This window comes from Chrysemys picta, chromosome 1 (assembly GCF_011386835.1).
Source record: "Chrysemys picta bellii isolate R12L10 chromosome 1, ASM1138683v2, whole genome shotgun sequence".
NCBI classification, from domain to species: domain Eukaryota; kingdom Metazoa; phylum Chordata; order Testudines; family Emydidae; genus Chrysemys; species Chrysemys picta.
The window spans coordinates 255,457,420-255,477,940 of NC_088791.1; the positions used below are offsets into that span (position 1 = coordinate 255,457,420).

At 40.1% G+C, this 20,521-nt stretch overlaps 1 protein-coding gene across 7 annotated transcripts in view; it reads right to left on the reverse strand.

Annotated features, from left to right (window-relative positions):
* Positions 1–20,521, reverse strand: part of PCCA (propionyl-CoA carboxylase subunit alpha) — a 387,774-nt gene that overhangs the window by 136,370 nt on the left and 230,883 nt on the right. For all 7 annotated transcript variants that reach the window (XM_065592346.1, XM_042843639.2, XM_024101904.3 and 4 more), the window contains exon 18: positions 16,743–16,845. In XM_065592346.1, coding sequence (XP_065448418.1) covers positions 16,743–16,845 — 103 coding nt within the window. The remainder of the gene's footprint in view (positions 1–16,742; positions 16,846–20,521) is intronic.

The following is a 20,521-nucleotide window of genomic DNA, read 5'->3' on the forward strand; positions in this document are numbered from 1 at the left end:
ATTGAAGGTGGCACTTCCCTGAGCCCTTCTTTATGAGGGAGGGCAGCCGATTCTACCCCTGAAGAATTTTGTTCCTACCTTGATGGACTGTGGAAGCAGCATCCCCACTTAGTAGTCCCCAGAAGATGCAAGCTGGGAAGTGGGGGAAGTGAGCCAGCTGGCAACCCCCTGAAAACCAGGGAGAGGGAGAAAGGCCATCAGCCCCCTGGTCCCCTCTTGGGAAGATTCCTATAAATTAGAAGGGGACTAGGGAAGCCAGAGGGAAGTAAATTTGTGGAGCACTGAGGATTGCAGCTGGGACCTGAGTTCTCACAGGTGCGGGGGGAACAGCAGATGAGGAGCTCAGAGCAGGGGTGGGTCAGAGAAATCACAAGTTGGAGATCAAAATGGGGTAACTTACAGATAAAGTCAGGGAATGGGGGAGTTGAAGCTAAAGGGGACATGGGAAGCTGGTGGATTATGAGAGACTGGGGAGCTGGAGAACTTTGAAATAGGAGAGGAGGTTTTGGGGCAGCCAGCATTTGGGACCAGGAAGGCTGTTGTAACAGCAGACGAGGAAAGCCAGGAATTCAGGAATGGGCAAGTTGCTGCTGGTCGAGGAAATGGAAGTGGGTGGACCTGGGAGGAGTAGGTGCCTTGAAGTAGTCATGGGGTACATTGGGGATTTAGGGGTTGAGCAGCTGTGGCCCAGACAAGGTGGAAGTGGCCTGCAGAGGTGCGAAGCACTTTTGGGGTTGGAGAAAGAAAGGGACTGTAACTGTGTTAAGGGGAAGCCAGTAAGGAAGACACACTGATTTGTAGGGTGCTGCCGTTCTGAGGCACCAATGCGGGCCTGGATCAGGCCAGAGGAGGAGCTGCTTTGTAGTAGGTAAACTACACAATCACATTCTCTGCATTGTAGAAAAGTGGTCAGCATGGGCTGGGGGAAACTCCTGCTGCTGGGTCAAAGTGTTTCAGAGCAGCACCTCTTGTTGCTTAGCCCAACCTCACAGCAAAAGTAGGAACTCCAGACACCATATATCCTGGGACTGCAGTTAAACCCTCAACTAACAACCTAACTGGAAGCCCAGCTCTGAAAACAGATTTTTGAAGATATGGGCACCCTAGGCAAGAGGCTCCTCCTACTCAATTTATGGATGTCACTGTAGTCAGAGAGATCTACAAAGTGCAATATACAATGTTTCCCTTCTAAACTAAAAATCTCATTGATTTCAATGAGATCATGATTCTACTAATGGTTTTTGAATGTTTTTTTCTAGGGCTGTCAAGTGATTAAAAAAATTAATCGTGATTAATCGCACTGTTAAATAATAGAATATTATTTAAATAAATATTTTTGGATGTTTTCTACATGTTCAAATATATTGATTTCAATCACAACACAGAATACGAAGTGTACAGTGCTCACTTTATATTTATTTTTGATTTCAAGTAGTTGCACTGTAAAAAAACAAAAGAAATAGTATTTTCCAATTCACCTAATACAAGTACTGTAGTGCAATCTCTTTATCATGAAAGTTGAACTTACATATGTAGAATTAGGTACAATTAAAACTGCATTAAAAAATAAAACAATTTTAGAGTCTACAAGTTCACTCAGTACTACTTCTTGTTCAGCCAATCGCTCAGATAAACAAGTTAGTTTACATTTGCAGGAGATAACGCTGCCCGCTTCTTGTGAAAATGTCACCTGAAAGTGAGAACAGGAGTTCTCATGGCACTGTTGTAGCTGGCATCGCAAGATATTTACGTGCCAGACGTGCTAAAGATTCATATGTCCCTTCATGCTTCAACCACCATTCCAGGGGACATGGCGCCCTTGCTGACAATGGGTTCTGCTCAATAACAGTCCAAAGCAGCGCGGACCAACGCATGTTCATTTTTATTATCTGAGTCAGTTGCCACAAGCAGAAGGTTGATTTTCTTTTTTGGTGGTTGGGGTTCTGTAGTTTCATTGGAGTGTTGCTCTTTTAAGACTTCTAAAGCATGCTCCCACACCTTGTCTCTCTCAGATTTTGGAAGGCACTTCAGATTCTTAAACCTTGGATTCAGTGCTGTAGCTATCTTTAGAAATCTCACATTGGTACCTTCTTTACTTTTAATGCGAATTTCACAAAATGCATTCTTAAAATAAACAGCATGTGCTGGGTCATCATCCAAGACTGCTATAACATGAAATATATGGCAGAATGTGGGTAAAACAGAGCAGGACACAATTCTTCCCCAAGGAGTTCAGTCACAAATGTATTTAATAGATTCTTTTTTTAACGAGCGTCATCAGCATGGAAGCATGTCCTCTGGAATGGTGGCCGAAGCATGAAGGGGCATACGAATGTTTAGAATATCTGGCATGTAAATACTTTGCAATGCTGGCTACAAAAGTGCCAAGCAAATGCCTGTTCTCACTTTCTGGTAACATTGTAAATAAGAAGAGGGCAGCATTACCTCCCATAAATGTAAATAAACTTGTTTGTCTTGGCGATTGGCTGAACAAGAAGTAGGACTGAGTGGACTTGTAGGTGCTGAAGTTTTAAATTGTTTTGTTTTTGAGTGCAGTTATGTAACAAACAAAAAATCTACATTTGTAAGTTGGACTTTCACGACAAAGAGATTGCACTGCAGTATTTCTATGAGGTGAATTGAAAAATACTAATTTCTTTTGTTTATCATTTTTACAGTGCAAATATTTGTAATAAAAAATAATGTACACTTTGATTTCAATTACAACACAGAATATATATGAAAATGTAGAAAAACTTCCTAAATATTTAATAAAATTCAATTAATATTTTATTTAACGGTGCGATTAAAACTGCGAGTAATTGCAATTAATTTTTTTAATTGCGATTAATTTTTTGAGTTAATCGCATGAGTTAACTGCGATTAATTGACAGCCCTAGTGTTTTCATTTGTTTTGTTTTTTTAAATCTGGTATATAATAGATCAAGAAATTCTACCATAACAGGTAGCAGATTATTATTATTAGTGTAGCATCTAGGAGTGCTACTCTTGGACCAGGACCCCATTGTGCTAGGCACTGCACAAACATAGAACAAAAGACCTGGGAGCCACCATGATTCCCTCTGAATACAATGGGAAAACACCCTTGGATTTCAATTGAACCAGGACCTTGCCCTAATTCTTGCTCAGATTAGATTCTTTGAAAGGGTAAAATATTTGTTAAGAGAAAATTAAACTAAATCACTACATCTAATTACAAAGAGAAGTAAATCACTGAACAGTTAAATGCTTGAAATATAATACAGTATTGTTAATAATCAAAAAGTCTCAAAACAGATTAGGAAAGAAAATTCAGCTCTTTCAGATCTTATGAAAAGCCATTAGAGATCAGAATAAATTTGTTTTAAGGTACATTCTATTTAAATACTCACTCAACCATCTGAGGTATTACAACGGATAATTACAGTTTTCCTTTAAAAGTAAACACAATGACAGAGCAAAGTACACATTACCTGGAGCAAAGAGAGTTTCATGAAACAAATATAGATGTTCATTTATTGAGGTGGTTTACTCACTAAAGGCCCAGATTAGTGATGCATTCTTGCAAACCCTCTTCCCATATCAGAAATAGACAAGTCCACATTTTGAGGTGCAAACAAATGGACCTGTGACCCGACCTACAGCAGTTTTACATTGGTATCACTATTGACACAGTGGAGTTCCTCCTAATTTACAATGGCATGAGACTAGAATTGGGCCAAGAAAGAGGGAGCCACATACCCTTCTCAGAAAAAGAAAGTGCAGGAACATTATCCTGATTCTAATTGTGTCTGTGTGAGAATTAGCTTATGCTGCTGAAAAAGGGCCACAGAAGAGAACACAGAGAAAGTAATACCAGAGAAAGTAATAACAAAGATCCCTTTCTGGGATTATCCTTCTCTAATGTATGTACCTGAAAGTGCCTTATCAAGCACGAGGAAGGGATTAAGACCTCTTTCTATCTGAAAAATGCTTCTTTAATTTTCAATTAAACACACACAAAATTAAGCAGAGGTGATCTGACACTAAAAGAAAAACAATTAAGTCCCAGCTCAGTCTTCTACACTCTTAATCGTATTCTTAAACAAGACTAAATTGAACATAACTGTATGGAAGTTCAGAATGTATATTGGCATATCAAATTTCAAGCCAATAGCTCTTTTTGTTAAAGTACAGGAGATAAAAGGTAATATACTCTCCGTAAGAGCTCCCTTGAGGTTAAAAAGAATCAATAAATTAACTGTTCCCATATGTTTGGCTCCTTTTGGCAAAATTCAGTAACCACTTTTTTGGCAGGCAATAACATTTGGTAATTATAGTATAACTTGGAATAAAAGGAAACTGGAAAGAGCTTGGAAATTAATAGACGAAATGGCACTTAAATCCTGGTATGGTTAGCTGAATGCCATTAAAAGAAAAAAAATCCTTACAAAGCCAACTATATGGGTCTGCTCTATCATAAGCAATGAACTCACCAAGACAGAAAAGCTTTATCATATCAAAAACTCAAACACTTAGGATGGGACACCAAAACAAATGCATCTTTATAATATCATGCATGTATGTGATTTTAAAAGGCAAGGGTGTGTACATTAATATTACTACTCCAAAATGTCAAAATTGCGTAACAATGAAGTGTTATTTTTTAAAGCCTGGCTATATTGTTAAACCATATTTTGTGCTTCAGAACACTGGCGTGAATTAAGTTTAAATCAATGGACCTACTCTGTATTTACACCCATGTAACAGAGAAAAAAAAATCTGACTAAAGGGAAAAAAGCTTTAAGCAATAATTTAAAAACATTGAATTATCAAAGCATGTTATATACCTCTGCTCATTTTAAGAATATTTACTATAATCTATTTAAAACAAAAAACAAAAAAACAGACAATGGGGAAAAAAAAACTTGTTGGCCCTACTCATCTGAGCAAGACAAGCTGGATTTGGTTCACAGGGTCATATTTAAAAGCAACCAATATGAGATCACAATGTGCATTTCGATGTATTTTACTTTTTTATATTATTTACAGTTAGATATTTTATATTCACTCCTTTTATTCTAATATTCCAATATCTACCAAAACTACAGATTAGTTAGTGTCATGATATTTGGAGTGAAGGGAAAATATCAAGTTTTTCATGTTGTGTTTCTCTAGTCAACTGCATCATATGCAAATTTCACAGGATGACTGGTGTAGCGAATCTTTTTCATGTCTTAGTTATGTTATTGCAATGTTAATAATTCATATGCACTAATGCAATTAGGAGCACATACAGGTAAATGTAATTCTAATTTGTGCAGGTCCAGCGATTATCGGCATCTGGAATGTTTTTCCAATGGAAAACTTTTGTTCTCATTCTCAGATGCACATCCTATTCAGCCATTTGGGATTTTACTAAATAATCTTCTCATTAACTGGATTCATCTTCTGACATTTTATTTTAAATAAGGCAATTTTTATGAAGACTTGACACTGAAATCAGAGACTTCATTACCCTACAGAACATATTTGCAGTTCAAAGTATTTAAGGGGGTTAAACAAAATGCAAACATTTAATGCAACATTAAGCATGTGAAATAAAAACTTGATTGCCTAAAGAAAGCATGCTATGCTGTTACCCTGGTGACAGGTTAAAAAAGGATTGTGAGCTGAATGGCTGTATGATATGAAATTAAAATGTTTCACATTGAACAATCCAAAATGAATTGGGAAAGGTTAGAGCAGGAGAGAGAGAAATCAATTCTCCAATGGCAATGGTGAATGGAAGAGAAGTATGAATAGGATTTGCCAGTGGGGTGCAACAGCTGCCAAATATCCTGCAGCCAAAGAATTACAATAATACTGATGAAGTGTGCAAGAGCTTTTGGAATCATTGCAGGGAACAGAGAAATACTCCTACAATAACGAGGCTATTCTATATCCCATCCTACTCCTGCAGCAGAGTAAAAGAAAAAAGGAAAATGTTTAAAATTCCAATATTCCATAATAAATCTAGAAATACATTATCTATCCCTTATTCAATATTTTCTACTTAACTACAGTTTTTGTGAGCCATAAATTAAGTGTGTTACAAAATGGAAAATTAGCATATATATATGTAAAAGATTGCAGAACTTAAAGGACAATACTGAATGAGACATTTTGTCTTCCCACTTTTGCAGCATTTATTTTGTTGCTAATATTTAAACTGCAATAGCATCCAAAATATGCTAGGCACTATACAAACAAACAGGAGGACACAATCCATGCCCCAAAGAGCTTACAATCTAAGGGCCTGATTATGCTAACACTTATGATCTTGCTTATCTTTATTCATGTGAGTAGTCCCAGTGAAGGGGCTTCAATGTTAATTCTATGGCTTTTTATAATATTATATATTTTATTTTTTACATATTAAGTGTGTTTGTGCATTCAAATGCTTATTATAAAAAACCTATCATTTTAAAGGGTATTGAATTAGGTGAGAGAAGGGATTGTTGTGCTCAGGGAGGAGAGTAGATAAAGGGAGAAGGAAACCAAGGGGAACAGAGCAGGAAGAGGAAAGTGAGAAGCACAGTAATGGAGAGGGGTAAAGGTTGAGCAGGTGAAGAGCTGCAGTAGTAGGAAAGGGTAAGATTAAGGTGGACCAGCAACCAATGGTAATACAATACAAAACTGTATTCATTCAGAGTTAAGTAAGTGGTAATCTCAAAGATCTGTGAAGGCTCTTACGGCTGCTGCTGTTATTCCCCCATGTGCTGTGGAGGACAACAAGAAATGACCCCAATGCCTCAGGAGGGTCCCCATGTCTGATGGGAGGCAGGAAAGCTTTAGTTTTATCCCCTGCATTCTCAGCTGCAGTGGTGTCTGCTGCTTTAGGCCTATACTGAGAGGAGATACTCAATCAGGTTCAGGCTTTATATTATTTATTGTAGGTAATTCCAAAGATTGCATGAGTGAGTGCTCACAGTACTATTCCCCCACCCTACAAATTTCATAACCAACCATCACCACAATAGGCTCCCAAACATAAGAGACCAACTGGCTCTGGGAACTTATCTTCATAGAGGTAATGCTCTCCTTTCAAACAGTATGTACTCTGCATCCCCCTACTATTGACTTAGTCCTAATAAATTATTATTACGTCTCTCAAGATATTTTCTTTCCATGAAAACTATGTTATGATACCCACTTTAAGATGTTCTCTTGCAACATTTATATTTTATTTAGTTCTAGTTAGGCTTTAGTAGCTAAAAATCTATTTAATATATCTGCATCTAGTGTGTATATATTTTCTTTTTATCATAATTTAGTTGAACAACAAATGCCAGATTTTAAAGATAGCTAGATAATTATATAGGTGAGCTGGTTTAACTTTCTTTAGGGAAGGGCAACAAAAATGGAAAAGGTTTAGGAAAAAATAATTTATTAGGACAGGTCAAAAGTACTCAACCAGTACTGCTTAAAAAGTCAAAGGGAAAATATAAATATATCCAAGTACATGCAAGGATATTACAAAGAGAAGGGGGGAAAAAGATTCTCAGTGACTTAGTAGTCCACGGGGAAAGAAAAAGAAATAATGGAATAATCATCTGAAGCTTTAATGATTCCATAAATACATCAAGGGGTTCTGGTGGCATCATAATAAATCATTAAAGCAATGCTTGAGTTGTTGATGAGGAGATCAGGACCCAGACTGAGCCAGTGTTATTTTCATGAGCTAAGAATGACTACAGATCTCAGAAGTGGTGGAATGAAGTAAAGCCACAAGTGGGTTGTACTTACTCATCCTTACCAAATGAAAATAAAAAGTGTTTTATCTTTATTTCACACCAGAGGGGTATCTGTAGAGTAATCTGAAGTATAAATGTTTAGCTGTATTTACAATAACTGCTCATGTTATTACTGCAGCTCTATAAAAATAGCATATTGCTGATACTATTTACTGATGATTGAGACTGTGCCACAAATGAGAACACAACCTCCTTGCAAGAGGCCTGCATAGATCACTCTACTAAATTTAATTTAATTTAATTTAAATTAATGGAGATATCCTATCTCCTAGAACTGGTAGGGACCTTGAAAGGTCATTGAGTCCAGCCCCCTGCCTTCACTAGCAGGACCAAGTACTGATTTTGCCCCAGATCCCTAAGTGGCCCCCTCAAGGACTGAGCTCACAACCCTGGGTTTAGCAGGCCAATGCTCAAACCACTGAGCTATCCCTCCCCCGCCAAAGTTTATTTTTAGATCACTACATTTTTTATTTTTGAATGTCATGAGCCAGATGCTGGCTCCTGCTTTGGACCCTTTGTGCTTCTGCACTGGGGCAAAGGGGCCAGAAAGCTTCTTCAAGTGGACAACTGAGCTGCGTATTCACCCAGCATAAGAGAAACCTTGACTGGCACAGAGCGGACTCTATGCCACACCCTCCCAGACCCATCAACATGCCGGGTGGGAGCAAGCATGACTGAAAGGTGCTGCACTCCATTGATCCCTGAACAGTTAAATGGCTGCTCCAAACTACACAGAGGATAGGGGAAAATCAAGCAACTCATTTGTGGCTCACCATTCCCACAGCTTACTGGATGTAGGTGAGGTTTTATTCCAAAATGTTTAGTTTGGTGTTGGATACAAATCTACAATAACTCACAAAAAAGACTTATACAAATGCTTCTGTTTTCTTAGTTCATTCATTTCATTTTGAATACAGCATCGTGGCCTTAATAAGGTCATATGAGTCAGTTTCAGGAATTTAATGAGAATCAACTGATTGACAGTCTTTTTGACCAACAGTACTGTATAATCAGCTGTTACTGATAGAAACAAAATGCTTTTATTTTAATATTTGAACACATTATCTCTACAACAGATACATTTCTTTGGAGACAAATATTTTAATACAGGTATAACTATATATTACAGCTATACAAATCTACGTGGAGCTATATAAAATGATTTTACACAATAATTTGCAATTATGCAGTGTCTTCCATCAGAGGATCTCAAAATACTTTACAAACCTTAATGAATATATCCTCACAATACTCCTAGATTATAAGAAAATATTAATCTCATTGAGGCAAAATGCAGTTAAGAAATTTGCCCAAGATCACACAAGAAGACCTAGAAATATAATCTAGATATCCTGGTTCTAGTCTTCTGCCTCAGCCACAAGACCAAAGAAAACCTCTAGTTTTTTTCCAAGCAGGATAATAATATTTTTAATGCATTACCATTCTTTTTACATGCAGTATCAGGTAATATGGACATGTAGTCTCACTGGTTTTTTTCCAAGTCATAAATGATGAAAGGGTAAAACTCATATAAAAATTAGGAAAATATGCTTAGCAGCCAACATAAGCAACACATAGGAAGTGCTGTTGGCAATTGGGTTTAGAAGTATAAACATTACATTAGTAGACCCATGAGATAGCATGATGTAGCCACACCTGGAGACTCTCTCCTATTCCTTTCCCAAGCCACTAATGAAAACAAGACTGAAGCCAAAACGTGAAGATTCAGCTATACAACATGAGTTAGGTCTCAGAGGCTCAACTACATCAAACAGGCATAAAATAAGCTGGATTCACTTTAGCCAAATATGTTTCCACTTGAAACAAGATCGAATTCTGTCAAGAAGGCCTCAAAATTTTACTAGATGCTGTAAATCTGTTCAGCAGCTGTGGGTGGCACCAGTTTCACAATAAACTGGCCTACTGAATAAACAGGGACAGTTCTATGTAAAATAAGCGAAAGCTGAACAATGAAACAATCATCAATCATTCACAGCTGCTTCCTGTAGGAAATATGTGCTCCTATTATCTGAATATCACAGTTAAATAATCACACTAGTAACTGACCCTCCTAGTACAAAGCATTTCATTAGCTAATTAGCTTGGAAAAAATCTGTTCCAGTTTCCCAAGAAAACCGTTGAAAGAATAACCAGTTTGGTTTAAAAACAAGGACAATTTAGGAAGTGTTATACCATATAAAGAAAAATATCTGCTCTTCTATCACTATTTTACATATCTCCAGCAGTCATTGTAATTAATTGTTGGTAAAGTTATCCAAAAGGACTGGTGGCGGGGTTGTGCGTGGACACTCATGCAAACAGTAGAAAGCTCACCTGCGTACGCTCCAAACATGTTACAATCCCATTCATGGGAGCTGGTCATTTTGATACAGCTAAAACATCTACTATAGCGTATAGTTTGTCAACCTGTATTATTTGTACGTCACACAGATTGTTCTAACAAAGCACCCCGTCTATTTGAGAATTGCTGCAACAAGCTGTGTGTTTGATCCTAATGAAAATATAACTCAACTTGCCAGCACAATGGAATTTGGCCAGCTCCCTGTAATTAGTGTTTCACACAATCATGCAAAGGATTTGGGTTCAATTGCAGAATCTAGTTTTTCCACTCATCAAGTTGGCAGGGGCTAGGAACAAATACTTTTGGCTGTGTAGTGGAATCACTTCATGATTACCCTCCAGCCAAAAGAAAGTGCAGCCGTGATGTCTTCTGAAAGGAGTTCCATCCAGCCATCACTTGCTAGAATGCAGATAACTGTAGTGTAATCACCATGAGGTTGGATTGGATAAACTGTAGAAAAACATGGGGAATCCTTGGAGTTGAGTCAGTTGCGTAAATGACATATACAGCTCTCGGGGGGGGGGGGGAGAGGAGAGTGGAAGGGGAGGAGTCTGCAGTTTGCAACTCAGGTCCAGCAGAAAATGACTTCTGATTAGCAGCTGTACCTGGTTTACAGGATATAATACATGTAAAAAAACCACTTTTAAATTTCATTCCCCACACATCCATTCATGCCTCAAAACTTTCTTTCAGTATGTAAAAAAATAAACAGTCAACCGAACTAGAATTCCAAAGAGGATCACAGTGATCTGGAATAGTTTTCCAAAATTTTATGAGAAAGTGATATGTTAATTTTAAAACGTGCAGTTTAGCTGTTCTGTTTCCATCACCCAGCCTGGATCTAAAAACAAATACAGACTTCAAACATCCATTTCACCCATAATGAACTACATGCCTTGTTGAAGACCACCAAACAGATAACATTTTTGGTCTGCTGCCAATAACGAAGGGCCTACACAAGACCATTGAGAGAATACCAGGCTAGCTTGCTCCCATAATATTTGGTTTACAAATTTGACTTTCGGGTAGAAGTTGTTTGAACTTGTTTTTTCTTTTAAACGGTGGTTTAAAACTAACATTCACAGAACATATTTTCTTTAGGAATAAAATGTTAAAGATTTTGTAACCCTTGAACTTTTCTTTTTCCCTTGCCTGCACGTACAAATTGAGAAATTTCTCACCTGACAATTTTCTATGAACAGCTTCTCCCCTCATTCATTACTCATGAGCTACCTAATGCCCCCCCACCTGTAGAATTTGGAGGCAGTCCAATGCTGTTGCTGGAGGCTCCAGGACTAAGCTCCGCCCTTCAGCTCAGGCTGAGCAGAAAAGATTTCTATAGCTGCATAAATGCTCCAGCAACCTAGCATTAAGACAGCTTGAAATAAAGTATTAAAATTAAACATAAGACACTATCATTATGTCGACACGGCCCGGGGAAGTGAGCCTCTCAGCCTGGTTAACAGACTTGGGCTAGCAGAGTTCATGCAGTGCTCTAAAAATAGCGGTGTAGGCAGCCCTTTGAAGTTGCAGCTCAAGCGCCAACCCAAGCCACAACTTCAAAGGGCTCTCTACATGGCTATTTTTAGAGCACTAGCATGAGCCCCACTAGACAAAGTCTGTCGACCAGGCAGGGAACTCACTTCTGCAGCCTGTGTAGACGTAGTCTAAGTCTCCCTTTACAGAAAATTTTCATTTTAAATTCTGGTACTTTACCAGACTCCCAGACTGGGTTGAATTTGGTGAGAAGCTGCTAAAGGAAATTATCAAGTAAGAAATTTCTCATTACTTTTGCAAATCTTCCTCAGATGAGGCTCACACATATTTCCCTTAGTGTCTCTGGTGACTGCTGTGAATGGTTTCCCAGAACCTAGCATGCCAACTGGTGCAGCACCCTCGAGGCCCTAAGGCTTTGGCATTTTGGACAGAATGAGATGAACAGGGTACAATTAGCATATGTAGTCCATATTCTTGAGCTATATCTTTAGAGCTCCAGGAATGCCCATTTACGCCACAACCTTCCAAAGATTAGAATAAAATGATGAGAGAACTACTTCCCCGAAACTGTGGAAAGAGGAACTTACCGTATTTTCCGGCGTATAAGACGACTGGGCGTATAAGACGACCCCCAACTTTTCCAGTTAAAATATAGAGTTTGGGATATACTCGCCGTATAAGACTACCCCTCTTCCAACGCACACCAAAAAAAAATTTAAAAAACATCAGATTTGATTTCAATATGGTAATTTTAATTCAAATGCTTATGACATGCAGGTACTTAGCAGGAAAACTGTCACTTATAAACATAAGGCTGTTTGTCATCAAACATGTAAACATAAAACAGTGCAAGTGGATTAAACTTTTCCTAATTCACTCTAAAGCTGAAAGGAAGGATAAGACAATAAACCCATGGGAGCTGCCATGCTGTTTGTTTTCTAAGCTGTCAACCAAACTGGAACTGATGATGATAGGAGGAAGATAACAAACAAGAGAGAGAGAGCAAGTGCCGGGCAAGTCCCTGGCGAGTTAGCAACGCCCATCATAACTGCAAGCTACGGTATTTTTACAGGTTTTGCTGGCGTGACAGTTTCCCTTTAAAAGCCTTCAAAATCCTCCTGTTCGTCATCTGATATCATAAGTACATCAATGACATCTTGTGATACATTTGTAAGGCAGTCATCGTATGGATCGAATTCCGTATCAGATGGTGTGGTCTCAGCTTCGGCTTCCTCTTCATCTTGCCACAAGTAGTCGTCCTCCATACCATCTAATGAATTTGATATGCCACACTTCTTGAAAGACTTGATTACTGTTTCTGCATCAATATCATTCCAGGCTTTTATGACAAACTTGCACAAAACATCCAACTGTGGAGCATGCATGTTTCCTCCTTTTGTGAATGACTTTTCGCCGCTAACCATCCATTCATTCCACTGTTCTTGAATGCGATCTTTAAATGGCTTGTTTAGGCACACACCCAGTGGCTGTACCAACGATGTCAATCCTGCAGGAATAACTGCCGCATCTGTGTTTAGTCTTGCAAGCATTTGCTTGGTGCTGGGAGTTAAATGAGCCCTGAACATATCCCACACCAGTAGACTACATTTTTGAATAAGTCCACCTGGTCGCCTGCTCCATACATTATCAAGCCATAGCTTTACCCCTTCTTCATCCATCCAGCCTTTTTCATTCACATGTACAAAACAACCAACAGGGAACTTGAATTTCGGCATTGTTTTTCTTTTAAAAATAATCATTGGTCTCAGTTTGGCGCCATCAGCTGTGCATCCTAGTACCACTGTAAAACTGGACTTCTCATGTCCTGTTGTTTTAATTAAAATTGTTTTTTCATCTTTTTGATGGACAGTTTTATTTCCAACCATATCAAAATTCATTGGAGTTTCATCCATATTTCCAATACTACTTAACGCATAGCCATGTTTAGTGCGCTGTTGTATTACGTATCGATGGAAACTATTTACTTTGCTATCAAGATCTGCAGGTAATTTTGGGGCAATTTTCATCTTTTGCCTCAGTACCATATTATGCCTTCCCATGAATCTAGTACACCAGGATACAGTGGCCTTAAATCTGTTGCTGTGATCTGGGTTAGATTTGGCCCACTGAAGTGCAAACAAATGTATTTTATTTCGTGTCACTACATAACCGTTTTGGCGATGCTCATTCACCATGTCTGCTACATGTTTTTCGAGTTCTGGCCAATGTGGAGTGCCTCTTCTTAATGCACACTTACCCCTTGGCATACTCTTTAATGCTTTTTCATTTGCTTTCCAGTCCCGAACCATCTTTTCTGTTACTCCATATTGTCTTGCAGCAGCGCAGTTATTATGTTCCATGGCAAAGTTTACAACTTTAAGTTTGAAACTGGCTTCATATTTCTTTCTTCTTGCTGGTGGAGCCATGATGGGGTTTTGACTGTTGGACATTTGTATACTGTACTGTATGTACTGGTGCTATACTGTATGAACAGGTACAGATTCTGGTGCTGTACTGTATGTGGTACCCAGTATACAACAACCAGCCAATCACGGCAAGCGATGTACCTTACCGGCGATTGGCTGGTTGTTGTATACAAAGCCTGCTTGGATTGGTCAGCTCTCCCTGCCTGCCCAGCCCTCCCTGTCTCCAAGACTATCAGAGCGGTAGCGCAAACACGCCTCTTTCACCCGTCTGGCCCACCCTTGTATCCTATTACCTCCTTCTCTGCCTCTCAGATCTCGCACATGCGCGCCTGCGCCGCTTCACTGCAGTCCTCAGGAGCGAGATCTGAGAGGCAGAGAAGGAGGTACGGTAATAGGATACAAGGGCGGGCCAGACGGGTGAAAGAGGCGTGTTTTTCTGGGCACAGCGCCGCTCTATATCTTTTTTCCATACCCCGGGCGTCCCGGACGCCTGCAGCTTGCTCCGCCCTTCACTTACACCTTCCCGGTGAGGCGCCCCCTCACCTCCGTCATCGGGCGGGGATGCGGCCGCGGCCGTTTTTGAGCTCCCCCCACCATATGCGGCGACCGCAGATTCTCCAGTCCGGCTCGGAAGTTTCAGCACCCACCCTATAAGACGACACCCGGCGTATAAGACGACCCCCGACTTTTGAGAAGATTTTCCTGGGTTAAAAAGTAGTCTTATACGCCAGAAAATACAGTACCTTGACCAGAAAGGTTTCTGGAGCTATAACAATAACCTTTTCCTCGTGACAAAGACAGTGTGGCTCTTGTATGGATATGGGAACTAATTTCCAAACTTGCCTTTCAGAGGTAATGGTGACTAGAATGACTAGTCACAGGCTTCTCTAATTTGTCCTTGTAATAAACTGGGCACCCAACACTCAAATGGAGTATTCAATGTGCCTGGCTACAAAATACTGCTATGGCTGGTACCCACATTTCTACAGTGCTTGGTTGCAGGACTCCAGTCAAACCTCCTGGAGAAACTCCAATGTAGGTGAGTTCACCAAAATTTTGGGATTATAATATTTGCACCACAATAGCATCTAGAGGTCAGGGTTCCAGTGTGCTGGGCATTGCATAAACAAAGAGGCTACCCTTGCCCCAAAGAGCTTTCTGTTTTCCCTCACACCAAAAAATGTAAATTTGACCAGATAAATGAATGAAATATCCTGGCTGAGTTCTGTCTGGACATCAAACTGTATCAGAGCCAGATGAAAAGAGGGAATCAATTGGGACTTTGAGAGCCACAGTTCATTTTATGATTCCCCTCCTTGTTTGAAGGGTGAAAGCGTTACTTGTCTCTACCACCAGCAGATTACTTAACTTTCCATGCTGGCCAGTGCAGAGTACAGTCAAAGCTTTGCCCCCTCCCACCCCCGCTCACTCAGAAAGGCTCATGTTTAAGATCTTGGGCCTGAGACCAGTAAAAGCTGTGTACATCATGGCAGTAACAAGCGCAGTCTTCCAAAGAGTAAAAGAAATGAATTAGTCTTCTGGCACTGGTTACCACCATGACACAGAGTGACTAGCCCCTTTAGGGGAGTTGGGGACAGCTACATCAGTGTCATAATTAATTAGCTGCTTCCACACCAGAGGGGTGAGACTAAGGAGGGTCAGGTGCCAGCTTAATGGACACCTAAGCCTAAGCACAGAGAGCTCAGTCAGGGATCTGGAACCTCAGGGGGTGAGTCAGCTCCTGTGGAAGGCCCTGAGTCAGGGTCTGCGGAAGGCCAGACACTCCAGGGGAACCAGTGTTCTACACAGGGCAGGGAATGATGCAAGGAACAGAGCCCAGCAGGGGCTGAGAATGGTACACCAGGGGAACCAGCCTGGGCGTGAGTGCTCTATCCCAGAGCCAGAAAGCCTCTCACAGCGGATAAGCCAGAGAGATAAGCCACGTCTCCAGCACAGATGGCTATGTGGAGAGTGGAGACGACCCACCTTGGGGAAGGAAACTGATGCTGGCAGTGCCACACTTGTCCAGCAAGGGGCACTGCATGGGGCTGCCACGCTACAACATACCTATGAATTCATGGCCAATTAATAATGCTAAAGTGGGCTACCAACCGCTGCTACCCAAAAGAATGGGGAAAAACACTATTCCTATTGCATCTCTGTACTCAAGAGTACACTTACAAAGTAAAGCCCTCATTCTGCAAACATTTACACATCAGAAAGTGTTTGCAGGATTGGACCCTGAACTATTATGTCTCTTCATTAAGGTACTGAATTACTCATGAATCCACAATATTTTCTGAAGATTTATTATGCAGCTGAATATTCATACTATCCCAAAATGCTGAGATCACTTCAAACAGGCACATGGGAAATTTGTGATGCTCAATTTGTGGTTAGTTACTAATGTAGCAACGTTTTGCATTAATGAAACTCTGATGTGCATTAATTACTATTCTGCCTCGTAAGACTTTTTTGTGCCTGTTTGTTAATATGGGAGACAAAATAACCATGTATGACTTATTGGGGGGGGACGGGGACGCAGAATGTAAGCTAAAGCTCATTTGGATTTAGAAAAAACAGACTATATTAAGGAACCATGCAGTTTCTCACCAGTGTTCCATGGAAAGATGCCATTAAGAAAAGCATTGAGCACATTTTAGTTCCTAGAAATGAACTTACCTTGGAGACCCTAGAAATTGCTGTGATCTCAGTTGTTCAGCCATATACAAAGAAGCTGCTATTGCCAGTAGTTCCCTCTTCTCAAGATCTGTCAATTTGTGTCCTAGTTTTCAAAAACAATTTTTTAAAATTGTTATATACCATGAGCCAATTTAGCGCTTCTAGCCACACAAAATAATAATCAGTAAAAACACTATTTAAGTCCTGTAGCTTAAATCTATTTTTTCCCTAAATTAAGAAACACTTAGAATGGCAGATGTTCACAGTTCCAGGATTTAAATAGTATGTTTTCATACAGCTCAGCCCTACAGTTAACACTGGTGTCTATGTTAAAAACAATCTGACAACTGAAGGGAAAAAAATTAAGTGATGCTGTAGCATCTTGTTTTCATTAGTAAAATGTCACTGGTTGACATATTGTGGCTCATGCTGATAAAGAATCCATCTGTACATTAGAACTTATTCAACGTATGCAATATTCTTTTTAATACTTTACTTTCTAAAAGCTACAGCTCTCCCTCCCTGCATGTGATGATACAGCAATATATCCTACTGGAAATACCAGGAACTGAAACTACTTGTCATCCCTATTACAGCTAGTGTCTGTCAGATCGGGGGTATTACTGTTTGTTTGTCTGTGGTAGAGCACAAATTATACTAGATGTTTTCTAAACAGAAAGTGGTATGACATCTCTGTCCCACTAAGCTTGACTTGAAAAAGAGCCAGCCAAATGAAGGTTAGGCGGAATGGGTACAACATAAAAATAGAGTGGTTAAGGTAATCTTTGGTCAGGTCTTTGTTCAGACAGTAAAAATCAGCTAGATTTCTCATAGGAAACATAGCAGAATTCAGTCTCCAAGTGAAGCTTAAATATGGAGAGGTTATTGGCCTTACAGATTAGCTCAGGAAGAACTTTCCATCACAGCAGATAACACTGAAGAAGACACAGATGGGTTTACATGAGAAGTTGACACATGGGAGGATAAGGCTGGCACCACAGGCAAAGCAGAAGGAGTTGGGAATGACTGGAAACGAAGCATAGGTGGATAAGTAAGGAGGACAGCGTTCAGCAGGCCTTTGAAGGCAGCAATACGACGTTAAATTTGATGAGGTAATGGAGGCTGAGGGATTCAAAGAGAGCCCACAGTGAAAACAACAGGCAAGAAAGACTATTTTTAGCAGAGGTGTTTTGTATGGACTGGGGGGGGGGGGTCAATGTGTGTGTTTGGGAGGCCAGAGAGCAGGATATTTCAGCATTTGACATAAATGAAGGAATGAAAGAGAGCTGTAGTTGGAAGGAAGGAACACAGACAGACAGAAAAAGATGGGTCTTAGAGATATACTGGTAAGGAACAAACTATGCCATGCTATAGGGTAAAGAAGGAACACCTTGTTTTCACAACACAAAAGTGATTACCACTTTTCTTATCAAATGTATCTGTGCCCCAGAAAAGTGCCACCAACTCAGACTAGTTGTGGGGGGGGGGGGGAAGATTCATTCATTTTATTTGGATTAGCTATTACATAGAGACCAATACAGTGGGACAAACAAAGATGCTTCATGGTTACCTTACGTTAGCAATAATAAAGGCCCAGTCTTGAAAACTCTCACATGAGGCACCATTAATTACTTGGTGCCCCAATTCCTTCACTGAAGATGTCTCACATGAGTAAAGTTCTCTCAGGTGGTCATTTGGTGTCCTGGGGCAGGTCATACAGCCTTGTTGCACCTCATCACAGTGATGGCCCTCTGAAGAAGCTCTACACTGCTCTCTGTCTCCTGCCTCAAGCGGAGCCTCTACTTGCAGCTGCAGTAGGGTCGCAAACACCATCCAGAGATCACCAAAAGACCAATTCAAAGGGTCCTCAATGTTTATTCACATTCTACTTGTGATCATTCTTAGCGCATGCCAATTTCCATGACTATAATGAAGTACGATTAGTATGATTCTTTGAAAATATGTAAAATATATCTTTGAAAATTACAGCAGCAGGATTTACTATAACTTGTGCAGTAGCATGGTTTCAAAATAAATATGTCCTCTGCCAATTTGAGGAGCAGATACAATCATTGGAGTTGGCACCTCTTGCAAAAAGAGAATGTGGAACGTGCTGCTTGGAATCCACAAAGCAGCAATGGTATCCAATTAGACTGATGCTAAATGCCCTTACACTGACTGTCACAAACCAAAAAATGAAAATTTAAAGATAACAAGGAATGACAAAAACATACAGGTCTGCATCTATTTTTTAAATTTAGCATTTATTAAAATATTTGGGCTACAGATTACTGTAACTTCCTTCACTCACTGTTTATTATTGCTTCCTTCTGCCTCAAAATGGAAGCTATATGCACTTTAATGAACATATGGACAAACAACTTCTGAAGAGAAAAACCTTGAGCTTTCTCTTGCCATTTGGTGGAAACCGTGTGAAGGCAAAATGAAAACTTGGAACTCTGAACTTGTGTGTATTTTAGGGACATATACAGGGACACCCCAGAAATGTTTGAGGTGGTACGCACTGTCAATCCCTGTGGAGCCATCCCTGCTGCAACCACTGGCCCCTTCACCTTACCTGCTGAGTCTGCGCCATGCTCAGCCCATCCTTCAGTCCAGTCCAGCCCACCCAGTTGCAGTATCACTCCCTACCCCAGAGAAGGAATATGTGCTATTGGAAGTGGGCCAAACCAGACAGTCTCCCAGTGGGAAACCCTGGTGCAGAAGCTACTCCCATGGCAGTGGTGAGGTGAGGCAGCACTGTCCACCTCACTCTCCACTCAAATTTGTCCCTGCCAGTTCTCTGTCAGGACAAGAGGGCAGCAGGTTCAAAACGGAGTGAATGGCGTTGTGATCTGGTACACGGGGGACAGAAGGGATGACACACCAGGTCACCACACCATTCACTCAATTTTGGCCCCACTGCCTCCCCATCACGATGGAGAGCCAGCAGGACCAAACCTAAGTGGACAGCAGGGCAATCAGCACGGCTGTTTCTCATCGCTGCCAAAGGGAGGCACCATGCATGCGGCTGTGGGCACCATTGGACATGTATGATTCCACAACTTCATGAATAAACTGGTCTGACTATTATGCATAACGAAGTGAGCTTCCAGCTCTCTATACACCAAGTGTTAAAATTTAATCAATCATGAGATTTTGTTTTGTTTTTTAAATAGGTAGTACTCAAAAATAATAGTCTGATTACACGCCTTGACCCAATAAAAAGCAGAGTTCCTTATATGCTGAAAAACAGATCTTTTCCCCCTCTGTCCTAAAAACCCATGACAAGTATGTGTAACCAAATTCACGTATGCCAATATGTGGGAGAACATGCTCCCAGGAGTACAAATAGCATCAACTCGTATATAAGAACAAAGAAAAACTATAAAGATCCCAATTTGCAGGTTTTATTGTATGACCTTCATCTGGGATGAAATCAATAACTGCTTTTGCACTTGCCATGTTGCAAAAACTATTTTCTTCCTCAATCTTCAATAAAAATCAAACTCCAAACAGTGAACAAGGGTCAATATCTTGAAACAGCTTAACAACAGAATAAGAGGTACATACATCTCTTCACCAATAGAAGCATAGAAAAAATATGTTTATCTGCTTTCTTTGTCACTGTTTGTATTTGTTGTGATATAATTTAAACAAACAGAAAACCAAGCATGACTGGGGCACCCACTGAGAGTGGTTCTTAAGTCTAAGGTCATATCTACACTCTGAAAACTCTACTGGCATAGCACTGCGAGTTAGACTGGCATAGCTACGTT